The sequence below is a fragment of the Geospiza fortis genome, unplaced genomic scaffold, assembly GCF_000277835.1.
Source record: "Geospiza fortis unplaced genomic scaffold, GeoFor_1.0 scaffold381, whole genome shotgun sequence".
Classification (NCBI taxonomy): Eukaryota; Metazoa; Chordata; class Aves; order Passeriformes; family Thraupidae; genus Geospiza; species Geospiza fortis.
The window spans coordinates 189683-208759 of record NW_005054348.1 but is presented as its reverse complement, the minus strand read 5'-3'; the positions used below and the strand labels follow the sequence as shown (position 1 = coordinate 208759).

The following is a 19077-nucleotide window of genomic DNA, read 5'->3' as shown; positions in this document are numbered from 1 at the left end:
TCTTTTGGTTAAATATTTTTATGTAAAATCAGTGTATTGTCATACTCATTATCTCATGCCATTATATATTGACTCTGGAAGGACTCACATTTAGAAAACAAACAAACATTGACAGCACATTTTGCTCAATGTTTACAGTCAATGATGGACTTTTTCATCTGAATTTTTCTTCTTGATGATATAATTCATTTACTACTAGGGATCCAGTCAGCTCTCTAGAGAAGCCAAGAAATAAGAGAATTGCAAGTTCCTAGGCTGAGCATGTTTTCATTTTATGTTAGTACTGGGGGGAAATGATTAAAGCTTAATTATTAATTCCTTTCATGCTTTTTTCTGCTATTTTCCTAAAGTGTTTAGTGATTGCTTTGACATACATCTGTCAAAGGTTTTTTTTCTGACTCTAGAGACCATAATTTCAAAGGAACTTTTACCGTGTGTTGCCCCCAAAGAAATTTTGAAGTCATTAGATGTGCAAAATCCTTAGTCCAAGTATAAAAATGCACAAGAAAATGAATAGTGGCATGTGCAAAAAATGCTAATGAGAACTTTTACTACTTTTATCAGATAGCTGAAACGTAGATGAAAATGAGAAGAGTTTTGCAGCCTCACAGGTTAGAGTAGCTTGACACAGTGAAATTATGCTGACTTGTATCTCCATAGTTCAAGGAAAGGCAGAACAATATTTTGTTTGTCATCAGCTATAGCTGGATGCAGCAGAGAGGCTGTGACTCTGTTTTGCTAGAGCCAGGATAGTACTGGTCACAGATCTTCCACATTCCAATCAACACTGGGAACCAGTGTTGATTGGAACGTGGAAGATCTGTGGCTTCATATGATTGGAACTTAATTTTTAAAGACTCCAGGATTTTTGAGATTTTGAGTTCAGGACAGATCCTGCAGGGTGTGTTTTAATTCAGAGTTAGAGTTTTAATTTTAATACTACTGTACTTTCAAATTCTCCTGGGATTTTGGTTCCTCTGTAATTGAATGTTTATAAGGAAACACAATGTGATCACTGTAAAGAGTTCAGATTAATCACAATCTGGATTTCACATGCAGGTTTGACTTGAAATGTGTCACAGGCAGCTTGGCTTTTTAAAGACATCTTTCAAAGTGCTAAAGTGATTTTATGTACAAGTATGAGGACGATTATTTAACATCTTCGCCTGTTCACTTGATTTTTGTTTGGTTTTTCTCTGCTACAGACTATGTCAGAGAGCCACAATGATCATGCATAATAGCAGTTCATCCTCGCTCCTTTTACCGAATGTGAGCTCCTTCTGGAAGAGAGATTCGCATGGACCGGGATTCCTTGATGAATCAGCATCACTCATTGGCAGCTATGACTTCCCTCAGACCACAGAGAGTTTTCCTTTCTCCACTGTGGAATCAACAAACATGACCCTAAATGCCACAAGCAAAGACCCTCTGGGTGGACACACTATCTGGCAAGTAGTTTTGATTGCTTTCCTCACCGGGATCCTTGCACTGGTGACCATTATAGGAAACATCTTAGTGATTGTTGCGTTTAAGGTTAACAAACAACTGAAAACAGTCAACAACTACTTTTTGTTGAGCCTTGCTTGTGCAGATTTGATCATCGGTGTTCTTTCCATGAATCTTTATACCACATACATCATCATGGACCACTGGGCCTTGGGAAGCTTGGCCTGTGATCTTTGGCTCTCCATTGACTATGTCGCCAGTAATGCCTCTGTCATGAACCTCCTCGTGATAAGTTTTGACAGGTATTTTTCCATTACTAGGCCACTGACATACAGAGCCAAACGAACAACCAAAAGGGCTGGGGTAATGATTGGTTTAGCATGGATCGTCTCTTTTGTTCTTTGGGCCCCTGCCATCTTGTTTTGGCAGTATTTTGTTGGAGAGAGGACTGTGCCTCCTGACGAATGTTTCATCCAGTTTCTAAGTGAACCTATCATCACTTTTGGCACTGCCATAGCTGCCTTTTATTTGCCGGTCACCATTATGAGTATTTTGTATTGGAGGATCTACAAGGAGACAGAGAAACGCACCAAAGAGTTAGCAGGGCTCCAGGCTTCGGGCAGTGAAGCGGAGGCAGCGCGCTTCGTGCACCAGACAGGCAGTTCCCGGAGCTGCAGCAGCTACGAGCTGCAGCGGCAGAACATGAAACGCTCCACCCGAAAGAAATACAGACGCTGCCACTTCTGGCTCACAATGAAGAGCTGGGAGCCCAGCACAGATCAGGGGGACCAAGAGCATAGCAGCAGTGACAGCTGGAACAACAATGATGCTGCTGCCTCCCTTGAAAATTCAGCCTCCTCTGATGAAGAAGACATAGCTGCAGAGACCAGAGCCATCTATTCAATCGTGCTGAAGCTCCCTGGTCACAGTGCTATCCTCAATTCCACAAAACTACCCTCCTCAGAAGATTTGCATGAGTCAGGGGATGAGCTGCAGAAATCCGACACAGAATCGAAGGAAAAGAAACCTAAAAAATTGCACCCTCCTAAAGGTATTCAGGATGGTGGAAATTTCCAAAAGAGCTTTACTAAGCTTCCAATTGAACCAGAATCAGAAGAGACAACCACAGCTTCTGATGGCATCTCATCAGTCACCAAGACATCGACAGCCCTGCCCTTGTCCTTTAAGGAAGCAACCCTGGCAAAAAAGTTTGCCTTGAAGACCAGAAGTCAGATCACAAAACGAAAACGAATGTCACTTATCAAAGAAAAGAAAGCAGCACAGACACTCAGTGCCATTTTGTTTGCCTTCATCATTACCTGGACCCCGTATAACATCATGGTTCTGGTGAACACCTTTTGCAGCTGTATCCCCAAAACTTTCTGGCACCTGGGGTATTGGCTTTGCTACATCAATAGCACAGTGAACCCCATGTGCTATGCACTGTGTAACAAAACATTCAGAAACACTTTCAAGATGCTGCTGCTGTGCCAGTGTGACAAACGAAAACGACGCAAACAGCAGTATCAGCAAAGGCAGTCCGTCATTTTTCATAAGCGGATCCCTAGGGAGGCTTCATAGAATAGTATTTTTTAAACAAATAAAAAAATAACGAAGCAGGGATGTGATGGGATGGGACAGGATGGGGTGGGATAGGACAGAACAGGATGGCATGGGACAGGGCAGCATGGGCAAGGTAGTAAGGGATGAGACAGGATGGGTTGGGGAGGGAAGGTGGTTCCAGGGTGCTGATTCTATGATTTAGACATGAAAGCAGCTGCCGGGCTTATTAATCCTTTCAATAAATCCAGTTTAATATAAAAGTCAATCCACATTCAGCAAAAACTAAGAAACTTCAACATTTTTATTAAGGAGTGAAAGATTTAATAAAGTTTTCCTATGAATTTGTGAGAAGCTGTATAGCAATTATAAACCCATTACTGATGTGCCCAGCTGTTTGATTATAATCAGCTCTGGGATCTCAGGTAAGCACATCTAGCTAGCCCAACTTTTCTTTTTCCAAGGAATCCAACAACTTTCAATTCAAGTTACGTACAGATGTAGCAAGCTAGTGAAACAGGATTATGAAATTATTTGAGACACTGTATAGGTTGAAAAATTGCCTCTTGTTGACCCGGTAGAGCTTCCTGTCTACTTCTCTTCTGATATATTGTTAATTGTACCCCTTATTCCTGATTTCTGAGTATCTACGTGTGCAGCTGATGTTATATGTGTGTGCGTGAGTGTGTATGTATGCGTAGCATGCATTCACACCTCTAAAATACACACATACCAGGAAAGAGGTGATCTTTTTGTTCTAGGTTTTACGGGGCCCCCCATCATGATTACATGTGATTGAAACTTTTTAAAAGTTCAAAAATCATGTTATAAGTATATAGTTCATTATTTGCCACCTGAAATTCAAGTTTTTCTCTGGAACCAAAGCATGGTGTCCACATTTCAAACTGAGAAAACCAAAACATAGCCTGTGAGTTTACAGAGTTTTATAATTGGGTACTTGCCCAGTAAAACCTTAATCTTGAGCACAGAGTCTCTCCTCAAGTGATCATTAAATGATACAAAGGGGAAAGGAATTGAAGGCTACATTCAGGGAAGAGTATGAAGCTGTCTTGTTAGGGCATAGGATAATGAGAACCCAGATCTGGGCTGCACAGTACCAGTGCCCAAAGGGAGCTGCTCAGGAGCCAGGTGGGTGCAACCATCAGCAGCAGACCCGTGTCCTGCTGGGAAGGCTGTGCTGCTGTCAAAGCACACATGGCTCCTGCAACACCCTATCCTGAGCTGCGCCATGGGGATGCACCACCCTTCTCAGAGCCAGCTCAGATCCTGTGTGCAGTACCTCTACAGCTTCCGATGAAAGTTCAAGTTGTAACTTTCTGATAAAAGTTGGTTGAGCCCTGCTGCTTGCACTGTCTGCCCAGGTGATCTTCAGATGCAAATGATTTGTTTCAAAGAAATGCTTTATTTTTGCATGTGAAGGATGCTCACTAAAAAGTGTTTCTTTTCCACAACCTGTTTTAAAAATCATCAGAAGTGCACCTAAATCCGTTTGATGCCAGGTTATTCAGTGGTGTGAAAAATGTGATATTGCCAATTTGTAACCTGGCAATTTTTGATAAAGACAATTTTAAAAGGGCTTTAATATTTATAGTTTAGACATGACCAGTATTTCCTGGTATTTGTGAGGTGGTCTGCACCAAACATGATTTATAAATGTCAGAGATCCCCTGGGGAAAGGATTGTACTTTAAACTGTTGCTCTAAATCTGATATCTGATTTAGTTACATGTTGAAAGATTATTTTGTATTCTCCTTTGAGCTGACCAAAACTTTTTTGTTGTTGTTGCTTAGACTCTTATTTTGCTGCAAATAAAACAAGTATCTTATTTTACAAAGGGGCATCAGTGTTGTGAATACAGAACTGATATTAAAGCTGCTTTTGTATTCAGTGTAAGATGGTGTTTACAGATGATTTTGACAACAGTGGAAATATATTAAATGGTGTCTGTGTAACTAAACTATTTAATTTTGTGTTATGTTCATATAAAGAAATATTTATACATATTTCACTGAATGTTTTATTTAATGTTGATAACTATTGCTCTTCAGTCTTCAGCTGTAGTGTCCTTTTAAAGTGATTCATAAAGGTCTGCTTGAGAAATGAATAGACTATACCTAACTTTCTTGTCATTAAAAAAAATTCTCTTTTGTATGAGTTGTTTAAAATGTCTACCCTAAAGTAATCTCATAAATTATATTGAACTCTACTGCAAGTACAATTTTAGTACAAAAAAGAGAAAAGTTAAAGCTTCATCTATGTCACAATTGGATTTTGAACTAAAGATACTGGAATTGTTTTGCTGGTTAGCTACCCACATACAAAGCCACCCATGTTGCAAAGAAAATTAATTACCTTTATTTATAGAAAGAAGCATATAATTGAAATTTATTCATTACTCAAGTTGACCTAAAAATGTTTTAACATTTAAATATATATCTATATCTATATATATTGCCATATTATTATATTCTGATATCTAGAGTAGTGCTGTGCCCCTAATACACAAAATGTGAGAGCATGCAAGGAAGCCAGAGTTCATCAGGGGATTTATGGTATATTAGTATTGATTTTAAAATGGGAAACTATTATTTTTATTGAAGTTAAGCTTCCTTGAAAGTGTCTGTCACCACTGTTTACATAATAGGAAGAATTAAATCCTTGGATTGTTCTAACAGAGAAATAAACAACCTGTCTTTGATGTGTGAACAGGCTTTAAAATGTTATTTACAGGTATCATAAAATGTGTATGTATACACATATTGTAGCATAAATCAATTTAGTTATTATTTATTTAATGGAATATGCACTATAAAATATTAAGAATTGTGTTACAAGTACAGTGGACATCAATTTAATTTGTATTTTATATGTTGCTGTATTTGCTTTAAACCCATGCACACAAAAATTTTAGCTGTATGCACTAGTGGATATATTATTTATGAACACAGGCGCACATAATAGGTTGCAGAAGAGGAACAATACAAGACCAATGACACAGAATTACTTTTAGGAAGTACAATGGTGTAATATTTCATCTGTTTTGAGGAAAATTAAGTCAGAAACACAGTAGAAAGCGTCATTCTGTGGCAGACAAACAGCTCAGTCCCATTAACTCTCCTCACAGCTCTGAAAGCTGGCTTTTCAGAGACCAGTCTCTGTTAATTGCAATAATACAGGATTAGACTCCATATGAAAAGGACCAAAAAGTCAGAAGAGATAGCCAGACAGGAGCCAATGGGTAGTCTGGAGAAGGCTTTGTAGAACAGACCCAATCACTGTCAGTCTCTGAACAGGGAACAAAATGCATTATAATATGTTTGGCTTTTTCAATGTAAAATTGTGATAGAAGTTTTATCACTTCTGTACTGGTATAGGCAGTGAGAGATGTCTGATCTGAAGATCTGAGGGCAGGGGCCATGGTGCATGAAGCACTTTTTCCTACTCTTGCATAACACACTTTCAACAAAAGTGAACTGCAGATCAGTCTGGCACTGTTTAAAGCTAAACAAATATAGGAAAGTCCTGAGTAGTTCCCAGGATCTGAACTGGTGGACCTGTGTAACCTAAACAATAAATAGCCTACAGGGTTCTGGCAGTAGGAATATGCACACAGATATTCTGAGAGAGTTGGTGACTTTCTCAATTATGTGCAACTTCATTTTCTTATTTTGCTGTCTTGATTATTATATTTCTTTACTTATTCTGCAAGAATATTCTAAAAAGTCTTGGTTCATTATCAACCTTATATATCAAAAAGTGAGTAGAAATCCCAAAGTACACTTGGTTTGCCTCTACAGAATGCAAATATTGAAGCAAAAGGAAGTTTTAAACTTTTTTTCCCTAATCAGCAGCATCAATAATTTTAAAAATAGTTATCATCATGCTACCCTATATACAGTAGGGATGGTCAAGCAATGTCATACTATTTATAAACTGTTTTTCACTCACCCCTTACCCATCTGACTATGCACCACTATTCAAATTTATATGTGAGATTGTAAACCCTCATTTTCCTCCAGGTGGTTCCTAGATTCTTGTGCTAAAATATGCTCTACAAGCCTCTTGTTATCAGGCGTTTTTTCTTTTCCTTTCACAGTCCCTCTATGCAAAATTATCTGATCTTACATTATCAAAAGACACTTTACTATTTTCAGGAGTTGTAAAGTGTTGAGGTCTGATTCTTTCTTTTCTAAAGATGTATAAAACATATCAAAAACAACTGGAGGAGGCTTCACATTTGCCAGCTCCTTATTGGCAGAAATGTGTTGTTTGTGCCACAAATGGTCTGTTCCCTAAGTCTGATAAGGGGATGGATCACCTGTCCCTAGGGATGTTCTCCCAAATCTTCACTAGCTTGAACTTCACACAGTTCATGAATCATCATGTATTTTAATGCATTTGGGAATTTTTAAAAAGCATATATGTTCATTGCGGTAGTTCCACCCTCTGCGATTTTCTATTTTATATATTCTTTACATCTTTTATGTATTTGCCCATCCAAATACCACTGCACTGGCTTCTGGGAGCAGGTCAAAGTGATACATATTTGTAGGTTGCTTCTTGTTAGCCCCAAGGGTATGCAGAGATATCTGGTGGAGCTGAGCTGTTCGTAGTGATGGCTGCCTTTTCTGACTCATGCGCTGCACTCCCATGATACCCAAACACTTCTATTTGGAAGCTTAGCTAAAGCATGCATGACATTCAGGTTTTCATGGAATTAAAAATTTCACTTAATTAGGATGTTCTTCCTTGTAGCAGGCATAGATCATTTATAGCATTTAGAGTATTCTACTTCTACATTTTTGAGCTGCCAGAAAGATATTGGACAAAATGCTAATTTGTAATGTCTGATACTTGGGAATTTTTGTACTTCAGCTTTTAAAGTAAGGCAGAGATAATGCAGTTGTGCTATTTGTTGAAAACAAATTGAGTGTGAATGGGAATTCTACACTATGTTTATTTCATTTCATTTCATACACCATGGCACTGCAACCTGGCTAAGATTGAGCATTACAGTATTTGAGGTCACTGACAGTGCTTCACAATCTTAACTGGCAAACTCATGACCTATGCTGTACTGGCGCTTGGGACTTTGACTTCTCTTCACCACTCACACTGCACATTCAAAGTGTAACATAGATTGTATTTTTTTTCCTCAAGAAATATCATTGTAGTTATTTCCAGATCCATTCCTAGATGTGCTTGAGGATGCTTTGCTTAATTTTAGATGTCAAGATGGCTCAAGAGAGCCAATCCCTGTCAGGGGTTGTTTAATGGAGGGAGCACAGGTAACATGGGAAAACATTAAGATAAATGCTACTTATTTCATGGCCTATTCCAACATGCATTGTGTGGTGTGTGTATTGTACCTATACAGCTCCATGCACCATGTGTATCTCAGGAGGATATGTGTGACTCCACTGTGCATGCACATACAGAGAGGTGTACCACATCTAGAGCAGTGTTTACAGATGTATGTACAAACTGATGCTAAATTGTCAGCCATGGTAAACATTGCCTTTGATGGTTCATCAGTTGTAACTGGACAGTGAAACTGTGCTTAAGTCTCCTCTGCTTATCTGCAAGAAAAGTTTCCACATCTTTCTTTCCTTAGTGCATATTTTTTTACAATTGCATTGTCCTTATTTCTGGATATGGTGTTTTCAGTGTATTGAGCTGGCTTTTTAGACATTACCCAAAACTTAGAAATGCATGAACATATTTCACTTACTGAGCTATTGCATCAAGGCTGCACTAGGTTTAACTCCATTACATTACTCAAACTCACACTGCCTTTTTTCAAATAAGACAAAAGGGCCTCTCAGACTAGATTCTATCAAGCTTCATGTAAGAGAAACTTCTATGTCCATGTGAACATCACTGCCAGTTTCTCAAAGTCGAAAGAGAAATCCAGTCACTATGAAAACAGTTGGAGGCAAATGTCACGAACACAGCAAGTCATCACTGCAAATTCTTTGAGGTAATAACAGCACTCCATCCATTAGAAATTAGAGGGGGAAAAAATTACCATCTCCTTCATCCCATCCTATTGCTCTGCCCTTTCTTTTGCATAGTATAATGCTTTTCATTTGCCAGTCTCATGGGTGGAATTTTGCAGGCTTTAAAAACCTCATTTGCCTGGTAAGACTAAGAAATACCCACTATATCAAGGTCATTCACCCCCCTCTGAGTTTTCAAACAATAAATCCTTGACTGTGTGATGCTGGCTTAAGGGAGGGTCTTATGAAAACTATGATGAAACCATTCCATTTAATGGTGATGAGGAGAGGTAGCTTTTTTTTCCAAGCTAGTGAAGCTGTAAAATTTATGTAACTTGGCAGAAAGTTTGGGAAAAAACCCAAGACATTTAAAGGCTTTATAGATGTGCACATCCTCCTTGCATAAGGGTGAATAAACACATGTAAACAGTGCCCAAAAAAGTTCAGTGTATGAATGACTCTGTGAGCCAAGAGCACACATCAGCTACACTGTTGGCAGAGCACCCTGGCACCCCACTCAGGCCTCCTTGAAGAGATCTTTCTTATAGCACTCTCGGACTAAATAATAAGGCCTTAATATGTAAGCAGGGCTTGTTTTTCTGGGTGCACATGCATTTTCCAGGAATTTGATGGGAGATTCTTTCTCACTCCTGGACCAAAGTAAAATAACTTTGCACTTTCTGGAATGAAAGCACTCTTGAAATGATCTGGCAATCATCACTCAACCATGCCTAACAATCAGAGAAGCACAGGATATTATTGTGCCAAGAGAACTTAAATTTAGTTTTCAATTCATTCATACAGGCATAGTTAATTTACTGAAAATACTCTAAAGATCTGAAAATTTTTACACTATCACGGAAATAAAGTCTCTGGACTAGAATCTGATTCTTTATGTAGTTTCAAAACACCCAGTCTTCTTGAGCCTATTTTTCTTCTGCATTGAAATCTTTGAGTAACAAAGCAACTGTAGTCACTCCTGAAATACTACCTACTCTAGAGATGCCAAAGGGATGAGGAAATGGCCAAATGGCCTTCCTTAATTTCTGCTTAATGTGTCCACATTAAGAATTATAATAACCATTGTGGCACAGCCTAATTAACACCATGGGGCAAAAGAAATGAGCCAATTTACTTTGAACCCTACACAGTGCTGCACTCTGCTTATGCAGACACATCACAAGAAATAGGCCTGTGCTGTATTTCCTGATGCTCAGTGCTTTTCTCCACTCATTACTTTTATCCTTCACAGTGATCACTCCCCTCCTATTGAACACACCTATCACATAGATTTATTGAATATAGCTATTGAATACCCTCTGCCATCAGTATATAAATATGCCATTTCTTTGCATATGCAAAGATATATGAAATCAGATATAGCTGGATTTAGGCAGCTTTTATCCTTCATTGGCATGATCTTTTCTGATTCAGAAATACATTCCATTTGCTTGCCTCATATCTTCGTTAATGATGTTTATTTTACAAGTGATATTAGGACCAAAACTTTCCATGTTTCAGGCTGTAGAAGTATGTCTGAGTAAATGTTTTGTTCCTTTATTCAAAATGAATGTGATTTCTTGGCCATAGGGTAATCTGAACAAAATCCTCTGTGTAAAGGATAGAACAGCATTTCTCTCCTGCTCTGCCCCTGCACCAAATATGATGGAAGGTCCTTTCACCAGATATGATGGAAGGTCCTTTCAGGTCCTTTCACTCGTTTTCAAAACAGCGCAGCTACATTACGTAGTTGCATATTTCTCCTGCTGTGAGACAGGAAGGATCAGCATGAAAAATGCCAAGAGACTTAAACTAATGTGCACAGGTGCCACTTTTGGTTTTGTTTGATTCTGGTTTTTAGTCCTTGCAATGTGTATTGACTGAAACAGAATACATCATTAGAGTAATATAAAGACTAAGGACAGACAGCTGCTCTCAAAAGCAAGCTGCATAGGGATGGATCATTGAAGTCCATGCACTAAGTTTGCACAGTAATTTTACAAAAGAGCACTTAGTTAAAGCTGTAAAAAGCCTGAATTACAACTCATTGCTTTCCAAAAGAAGTAAGAAAATTATAAATATAGTGTGAAGCTTTTCTGTTGTAAGCTATAGATGTTAGAAGATGTCAATGAAGATGTCATTTTTTGACTATGAATCATCCCTGGGTTTCTAGAGGGGTCCCATCACCCAGTTGTCTCTCAATCCAATTCCTCCTGCCTCAAAGCTGACCAGCAGTCATGGGATTTTTGCCTCACTCATGGGAAGTTGGAACTGAGCTCCTGCCCCTGCCACCCCACAGCAGGAAGGGTGTGGGCCATACCAGTCAAGCTGTTACAAGAAAGAGCCATAAGCTTCCTGCTTCTGTTTGGAGATAGCAAGTATTTTTGTGATAGAAATAGAGATAACATTGCAGGAATCTGATGAACATATTTTATGTGTTTCCTGATATGTTCCTATTACTTGAAAGCTTTCTGTTCTGCTGGTTATGAAGCAAAACAAGTCCCAGAGACAATATCTGAATACATATTTTTAAGGCTTGAAAATTTTAAATAAATTGACGTTTGCCTGTTGCTTTCTGATTTTGAAGTATATGAAGAAATTTCATGCAGTAATTAAGCATCTCAGAAATAGATCTCCTGAAAAAATTTTGAATTTTATGCCTTATAAAACTGATTTTCTTCATCAAAACCAGTGGAGCTGAATGTACTGTAAACTCATCAAATAACAGGAAACAGTAGGAAAGAGCTTCTCAACCTCTGCTGTGTAGAAAGACAGTGCTTGAGCATTCACCCAAAATCTGGTGTCTATTGATCTAGTCAGAGCTACCCATTCAGGTACTAGACAGAATATTAGCATTTTTTAAATTATTGGCCAAGTTGATCTTTTTTTGCTAACACCTACCTTGCTGTGCAGCATTTTTTCTGCCATCTAATTAAATTCTATGTCTTGGTAAACACTCAGAAAGAATAATTGGCCCTAGCTCATATTGACAGCAGTTTGCAAAACACTGGCACGGTAACTGGAGGAGTAGAGGCAGATAATGATGACGAGCAATCGTTTTCCTTGGCTTCAGTGTTTTAGAGGAACCTTCCCTTCTGCAGCTAATAAAAATGAGAGTAAGAGAAGATGTACTGAGAGAGACTCAAATGCTTTATTCTCCCCTCTGGCATGACTGCCACCATTGCAGTCTTGAGGGCAGGAGGTGGATTGCTGTGTGTGGATAGAAAAATCAATACGTTGGTCCAGGTCAAGTGTCCCACGAGAGCTCACATTTCTCCTTTCACCGCATGGGTATCAGCCCAAAATGTGCTGTCAAGACTTGGCTCCCACTGAACTATCACAGTGGAACATTGTGCTCTTAAGAGATTTTCTCCTGCCAAGATGCTTTAACACCTTTTTTTTTCTTTTTTTTTTAACTTACCACAGAAAACTAATCAGGTGGCACCTTCCCGTGTGGAAATTTCCTTGCAAATACATTACTCTAATCTACAAATTATTTTTACCCTGTATGCCTCTGATAACAATTGCATTAATATAAGGAGATAAACTCATTTCTTTAGTTGCTGCTCATAGAGCGGCTTGCTAGTTAAGATAAAAACAAATTATGGCATATAAAAGACATATCTGATTGTACAGTAATACACTGTGTGCCAAGCAGTCGGTGAGGTAAGGTTTACATAACTGCTAGATGTTGCTTGAACTTTTGAGATATATTTCCATGTTATTTTTTCCTCTCAGGAGCCAAAACAGAGGCAGAACACAGAACAATCAATTTAGAGAAATGCGATTGTTTTGATTGAAGTAATGTGAGATTACAAGTTGCAAGAGGGGCAAACAATCTAGAAAGTGTTTTGAAGTCTTCATCATGTAGATGCTTTCCTTTGGGGAAACTGTCCTTCCCTTTGGTGTGGGAGGACTCCCCTTAGGTGTGGATTTGTAGAAGGAAATTTTGACTCCAGTCATATGCTACAATATTCTTTGACTGCTATTAATTCACTTAATGACCCAGTCTGTTGCTCAGCAAAATTGCTCTGTGCTCTCCTAGCGACAGTGAAAAACAGCCTTTTCTGGGGGCTGATCCAAGCCCAGCTCCAGCTGGCTTTTCCAGAGGGAAAGGTTCCCTCTGTGCTTCTGAAATGAGCATTTTTCCCCAGAAAAGCAGGAGGCAGCCAGGCCTCTGCACCATAGTGTGAGGCTGGACTGTGTGGACTCCCACCAGCATAACCTATCTCCACTTGCATGCCCTCACCTGGCACTCTCTGGGCATGAGCCAGGGAAAACATAGAGCAAACAGAGCAAACCACCCCCGGCCATTTTCATACCTACATATATATATACATATATATATATATATATACACACACACACACATATATACCAATGACAACATATTTAAACAACAAGAACAGTGGCTTCTAAAATAATTTCCAAATTTCCAGCTGAATTGTAGACTGCAGTGGTCTTCATTACCAATAACATTAGAGAAAAATGGAAATGAGGAATTGCACAGCTCTGGCCTGTTTATGACTCCTTTTCTTCCTTTCTCATTTAAATGATGTACACAGAGCATGTATTTGTTTGGAGGAAAGATTGTGGATTACTGGTGCAGCATTCTGATAGATATTTTAACATATTCAGAGGAGAGAAAATTCAGTCTCACAAATAGACATTTTGGATTTCTTTTTTATTTCTTACCAAATTAACTGCAGGCAGTTTAAAACCCACCTCTGCACAAGTGTCTTCCTGTATATTTGACAATTGAGCAATTTTCTCACATGTGCCAGTTTGTTCAAATTTCATTCTTTATCTGTTTTCTTATGAATGGTTTCTGAATTGACAAACCTTTGCCTTTTTGCTGGTGCACAGAGTCTGTTTGCACCAGCCTTAGTTTAAGTTATCAGGAGTGATCCAGCCACAGCATGAATTTCCTCCACCTTACCTTATCTTACAGCTTGAATTAGGCCCTTGGAATTCTCAATTATCACATACTCAACAGACAAGGAGTTTTAAGAAATGCTTTTAATCTTCATAATATTTAACAAAGTAATCATGTGCATATAATTGAGGTGTTAAAAATGCCAATCCATAATCCATCCCATTATTTCAAAGTACCATATCAAATATATTTTCCTATTAGTTGTGGAAGCAAATATGCCAGTGCATAGCCAGGACTAGCTATGAAGTCTATAATGACATCTAATACTAAACAGATATTCTTCAAATACTTCATCAAATAATTTGACCTAATTCATCCTGGCTAAATAGATTTAGTTTAGTTCAATCCTGCTGTTAAACTCTCTTCAAAATTCCCATTAGCATCAATGGAAATTCTAGAAAGAGCAGATAAATCAGTCTCTCATTATAGGACAGATAAATAACACTTTGGGTTTATATTTCTAGCTAATATATGTAATCAAATTATTTAAAATATAAACACTCAAAGCCTGTTCTGTGCCCTCAGGGAACCCCTTTATCGCACTGCAGCAAAGCTGCATATAGCAGGATATATTCCACTAATACAGTCAAAAATATATGGGTGTATAAGAATAAACAGCTTAAAAATCATACTGTAAATGATGTGATTGAGTGAAACTGTATGTATATTTTTAAGTCTTCAGAATAGTTGAAGTTTTAACTTATTTCAAATTTTTAAGTTGAAATCTATTCATATTTGGAAATTTTGTACAACCTTGTAAAGTTAAATACTATGTCACTGTAATTTATTTTTGTTGTCATATATTGACACATGCTCATTTATATATGAAGTGTACTGTTTATCAATTGCTTCTAAGGCAGCAATAAAAACATGAAAGTTGTTCTCATTTTCCTGTCACAGCTGTCATTTATATCCAGTACATTATTTTAATACTTTTAATTCTGTTGCTTACTAAAACAGGATGCGTACTGAGTTCTTAACTCTATGCCTTCCAGTTCTTGGTGAATGCAGGGGCTATTGCAGCTGTGAGAACTTGGGGATACACTTTGCCAAAGTCATGGAAAGGGATTTCCACTTCAGTGCCTCATGCCAAGAGGACATCAGAAAGTGAAGGGGAGCAAAAAGTCAGAACTCCTCCTCTTTTCCTACAAAGTTGGTTTGGTTTTACTTTTTAACTGATGGTTCCTACATCATACCATGCATCATTTCAGGCTCTCTGAAGTGTGGGGCATTCAGATCTCTTACAACAATGAATGTGGGTAAAGCTGCAGGGCACTTTAAAATATCAGCCCCACTGTTGAGATTTCATTCAGTAAAATAGTACTTCTCCAGTTTCCTTTCATCTTGAAGGAAAGGCTTTAGAACTTTCCTCCACAAGCACAGCCTGTAGAGGTCTTAATTATATTCCTCACCTTGTACACTATGGGATGTACCTGCAAATTCACAGCCATTTGGAATGGTTGCACAATTCCAGCTTTTACCTTGATCCAGCCCAAAGGCCAGGTGTGTAACAGTGTGCAAAATGTATGTTTCATTTATCACTAGTTACTATGAAACGCAATCATCTACAGACATCTAAGTTTCATATCAACAGCCACTATAACAGAAAGGGCATGGGAGGAATGAACTTAACTGGAGGGGTTTCCTCCAGTGATTCAACTTCTTTTTCTTCTTGCTGATCTGAGGAATATAAGTGTAAAGGGAGCTAGAAACAATAAATGTCACTTTATATGATGTTCTCTGTAATAAAGTGCTAGAGGAAACAGCTAAAATACAAAAAGTCAAAGGCAAGGCCCTGGACATTGACCACACATAATAAAAAAGGGAAATTAATGTCGTGAAATGGGTGTGTTTGCTTTTTATGGTTACTGCAAAACTGGATTGTTTTATTGTTATATGTCATTTGGCATCTGCTTAGGCCGTGAGCCTTTCTTTTTCATCACTATCAAATTTCACCTGTCCGTTTTCCTTCCATTCGTTACAGGATGGAGTAGATTTATGGTCACCCTTTCAGGAATTGTGTGAACTGTGATCACAGAATAACTCAAGCAGCTGGAGCACAGCTGGATGCAGTGAGCAGCTGAGGGTGCCACTCTGCCAGCCCCAGCCAGCTGATCTACAGTGAGCTGCTTGTGCCAGGCTCAGGAGGGAGATGAGCAGCAGCACACGCTCCCAGTTACAGCTGAAAGTGGTAACACTGCGCCCAGAATAGGAGTGCCTTCACAGCTGATACAATCTGACCTATTTGTGCTGTAAGACATGAAATAAAGAGAGGAGAGAAGGAAAATGGGGGAGTTGGGATTTTCTTGCAGTATCTTGTGTGGCTGGAATGGGCTGGTAAGTTTGCTTGGCACAGTCTAAAGGAAGGCCTGGCTATTGGGATGCTCAGCAAAGACCTGTATTGGAAAGTCTTGTTGCTGCATTCAAAGATCATGTAAGGCTAAAGCACTTATAGATTAAAATCCTGGATTAAAGTTTCAAAGGTGCTTTTAAGCATTTCTAAAGAAACTCTGGATTTGGACTAAAGCAAGCTCCTGATGCAGGTATCTTGAAGTTGTAAAGTCCAGCTCCTGTTCAGAAGCCTGGATAATAGCCCTTATGAAGTTATTCATTCCTAATTCTCTCTACATCCTCAATCTTCTCCTTAATGCAAAGAACTCTGTGCTGTTCTCATTTTAAATATCATTCAGGGTGCTTTGTCAAATAAAACAGTAAAATATGTCCTGCAACCTGTTATAGCTGCCATTATGGCAGCTAAATACATCTGGTTGCTGCAATAAGAAAATGTAAAATCACATTTCACTTTCCTCTAGCCAGCAAGCTGTTTCCTGATGATGCTTTCAAAATGGAAATTTACTTCTGCTTCATTGTGCAAATATCCATATGCTGTGTTTTTTCAGTACTTATGTCAGACAGCTGATGCAAGTCTTCACAGCTTTTTGGCTGTGCTACTTAATGCAACTAGATGTGAATTCTAGTGAGTTGTTTGTATCTTCTCTGAAGCTGTTTATTCTGCCATGAAGTAGTAAGTCAGCAGGGAAGCATGGGACATTGATTTATTGGAAAGATTTAACAGCAATATTTTGTTGCTTCCACTCAGCTGAAGTCAAAGTAATACAGTTCCTAATGCTGCTCAAACAGAACCTGAGACTACATTAGTCTGTTTCCCAAAGTTACCACACAATTCTTTGCAGTCCCTTCAGAAAGGATTTGTATTATCATTAATTAAATAGACTTGTTGCTCTGAAATATGTTGGATAGGTATATTTTTCTAGCTATGAATTATGGCTACTTAGTGGATGTTTATGGCTTAAATTAAAATGTGCTTAACTTGAAGAAGAGATGGGATTTTTCCCCCCAAAAATATCCACTGGGGATACAAAGAAAGAGCAGCACAAAAATCTCCAGTTAATATGATGCAGATAAAAAGCCCTCAATTTTGTTTTCTGTGCTTTTTTGCAGTTTTAAAGATTTGTCATCTTGATTGTAGCCAGTCTGCAAGATAATTACCTTAATGGCAGTTCTACACAAAACAAGTTAGAAGGGATTTTGCACAGTATGAATGTGCCTCGCTTTTGGATTATTTGAACAGAATATGAGAACAATTGCAAGAGTCCCTTGGATTTATTAATTATGTGATCAAAAGATTTTAAAAATGGGGAAATAATTGCCTCTTGCTTCCCCTGTCTATAACAATAAAAGTCTACAGAGGCTGTGGAAACAGCATGGTTTTTTTCTTCACTGCATGTACCAAGCTGTGAAGATTTTGCCAAATATCTTTTCCTCTTGATATGCATGAGGACGGAGGGCAGGACAGGACTCCCCAGACACAGATCCAATCCATACAGGCAAAAATTCTGTGCATCGCTTTGACCGTAGCAGCGTTCCCTGTGGAAACTTAGTGGAAAACAGGGGAAAATGAGAGGTGGCTGTAACTGGTAACAAGAGAGATCTACTGAGTGCAGAGAGAAGGGTGATATGGAGCAACTGCAGTTGTATGTATACTTATGGTTTTATTATGTTTTTTATTATTCAGAATTGTTGTAGCTGTATAGTACAGAAATGAGTCTGAGCCCACTGCCTTGCTTTTGAAGCTCTGCACTCTGCCAGCATCTTTCCTTGTGAGAACAAACACCAGTATTTTGTTGAACTGGAGGGAAGGAGGAAAAGAAGAAAGGATGGTGCATGGAAGAAAATAAACTGGGTCTTTCATGGATTTCATTCTAAAAAATAGTATCAGATTCAGCAGCTATTTTTTGACTTAAAGTGAAATGAAATTAATTTTTCCTAATTTTCAAGCCAAAGTCTGATCACTCCTGAATAGGAATATATTTTGCTTGAGTGATTTGCAACACTAATAGAACATATAAAATGCCCAGCCTTTCACATCTAGTTTGTTTAGGAAAATAAGTAGAATGACTAGATAGCAGATGGTTAGTTGAGATGGAATATCTCCAATGGTAAGAACTTTTTAATTGTAATAAAAATTAACTGCAAAAATATAGGAAGTGTACATGGAGACCAAGTCTATGACGCTACAGACTGGTTCTGTTCTAGAAAGCAAGAGAAAATGTCTTCAGTCTTCTTGTCTTCAGTCTTCTGATCATTCTCATAATTTTTTGAGTGGTTTGAATTCTCTGTCTGTCAATACGGGGTGTTGCTAACCATGTTTTGAATGCCTTTTTCAGAGGAGACCAGAAAGGAAAGGAGCTGCAAGGGCATCAGACCTTCCCTGTTGTGAAGAACATCCTTCATCCATAGATCAGCCTCTCAGCTGCTGCAGAGCAGTGCATGGAACACCCATGAGGCTCAGTGAGTGATCTAACAACAGCTGATTTCCAGTTGCTGGTAGTTTTTTGTAACAGGACTTATTTAAAGCTACCTGACTGGCAGATCATCTAATCTACATGTGATCACTTTCTTCAAGAATTCCTTCATATTGCAGATGTTCACCGTTTTAACAACATAAAATTGAATTTTACAACCTGGCTTCCAGCTATTGTTATCTATTAACAACAGCCCAGTACTACACTATAGAATGGTTAAAGTGATAGATTTGACAAATTTTGGGTAAGTTAAATTTGCCATCAGTTCATCTACTATTTTTGTGAAGTT

At 38.4% G+C, this 19077-nt stretch overlaps 1 protein-coding gene across 1 annotated transcript in view; it reads left to right on the top strand.

Moving 5' to 3' along the window:
- CHRM3 (cholinergic receptor muscarinic 3) overlaps window positions 1–6291 on the top strand; it is a 180966-nt gene extending 174675 nt beyond the window's left edge. Inside the window, exon 3 of the mRNA XM_005423189.2 lies at window positions 1206–6291. Coding sequence (XP_005423246.1) covers window positions 1225–3027 — 1803 coding nt within the window. The 5' untranslated portion in view covers window positions 1206–1224 and the 3' untranslated portion in view covers window positions 3028–6291. The remainder of the gene's footprint in view (window positions 1–1205) is intronic.
- Window positions 6292–19077: the final 12786 nt, after the last annotated feature.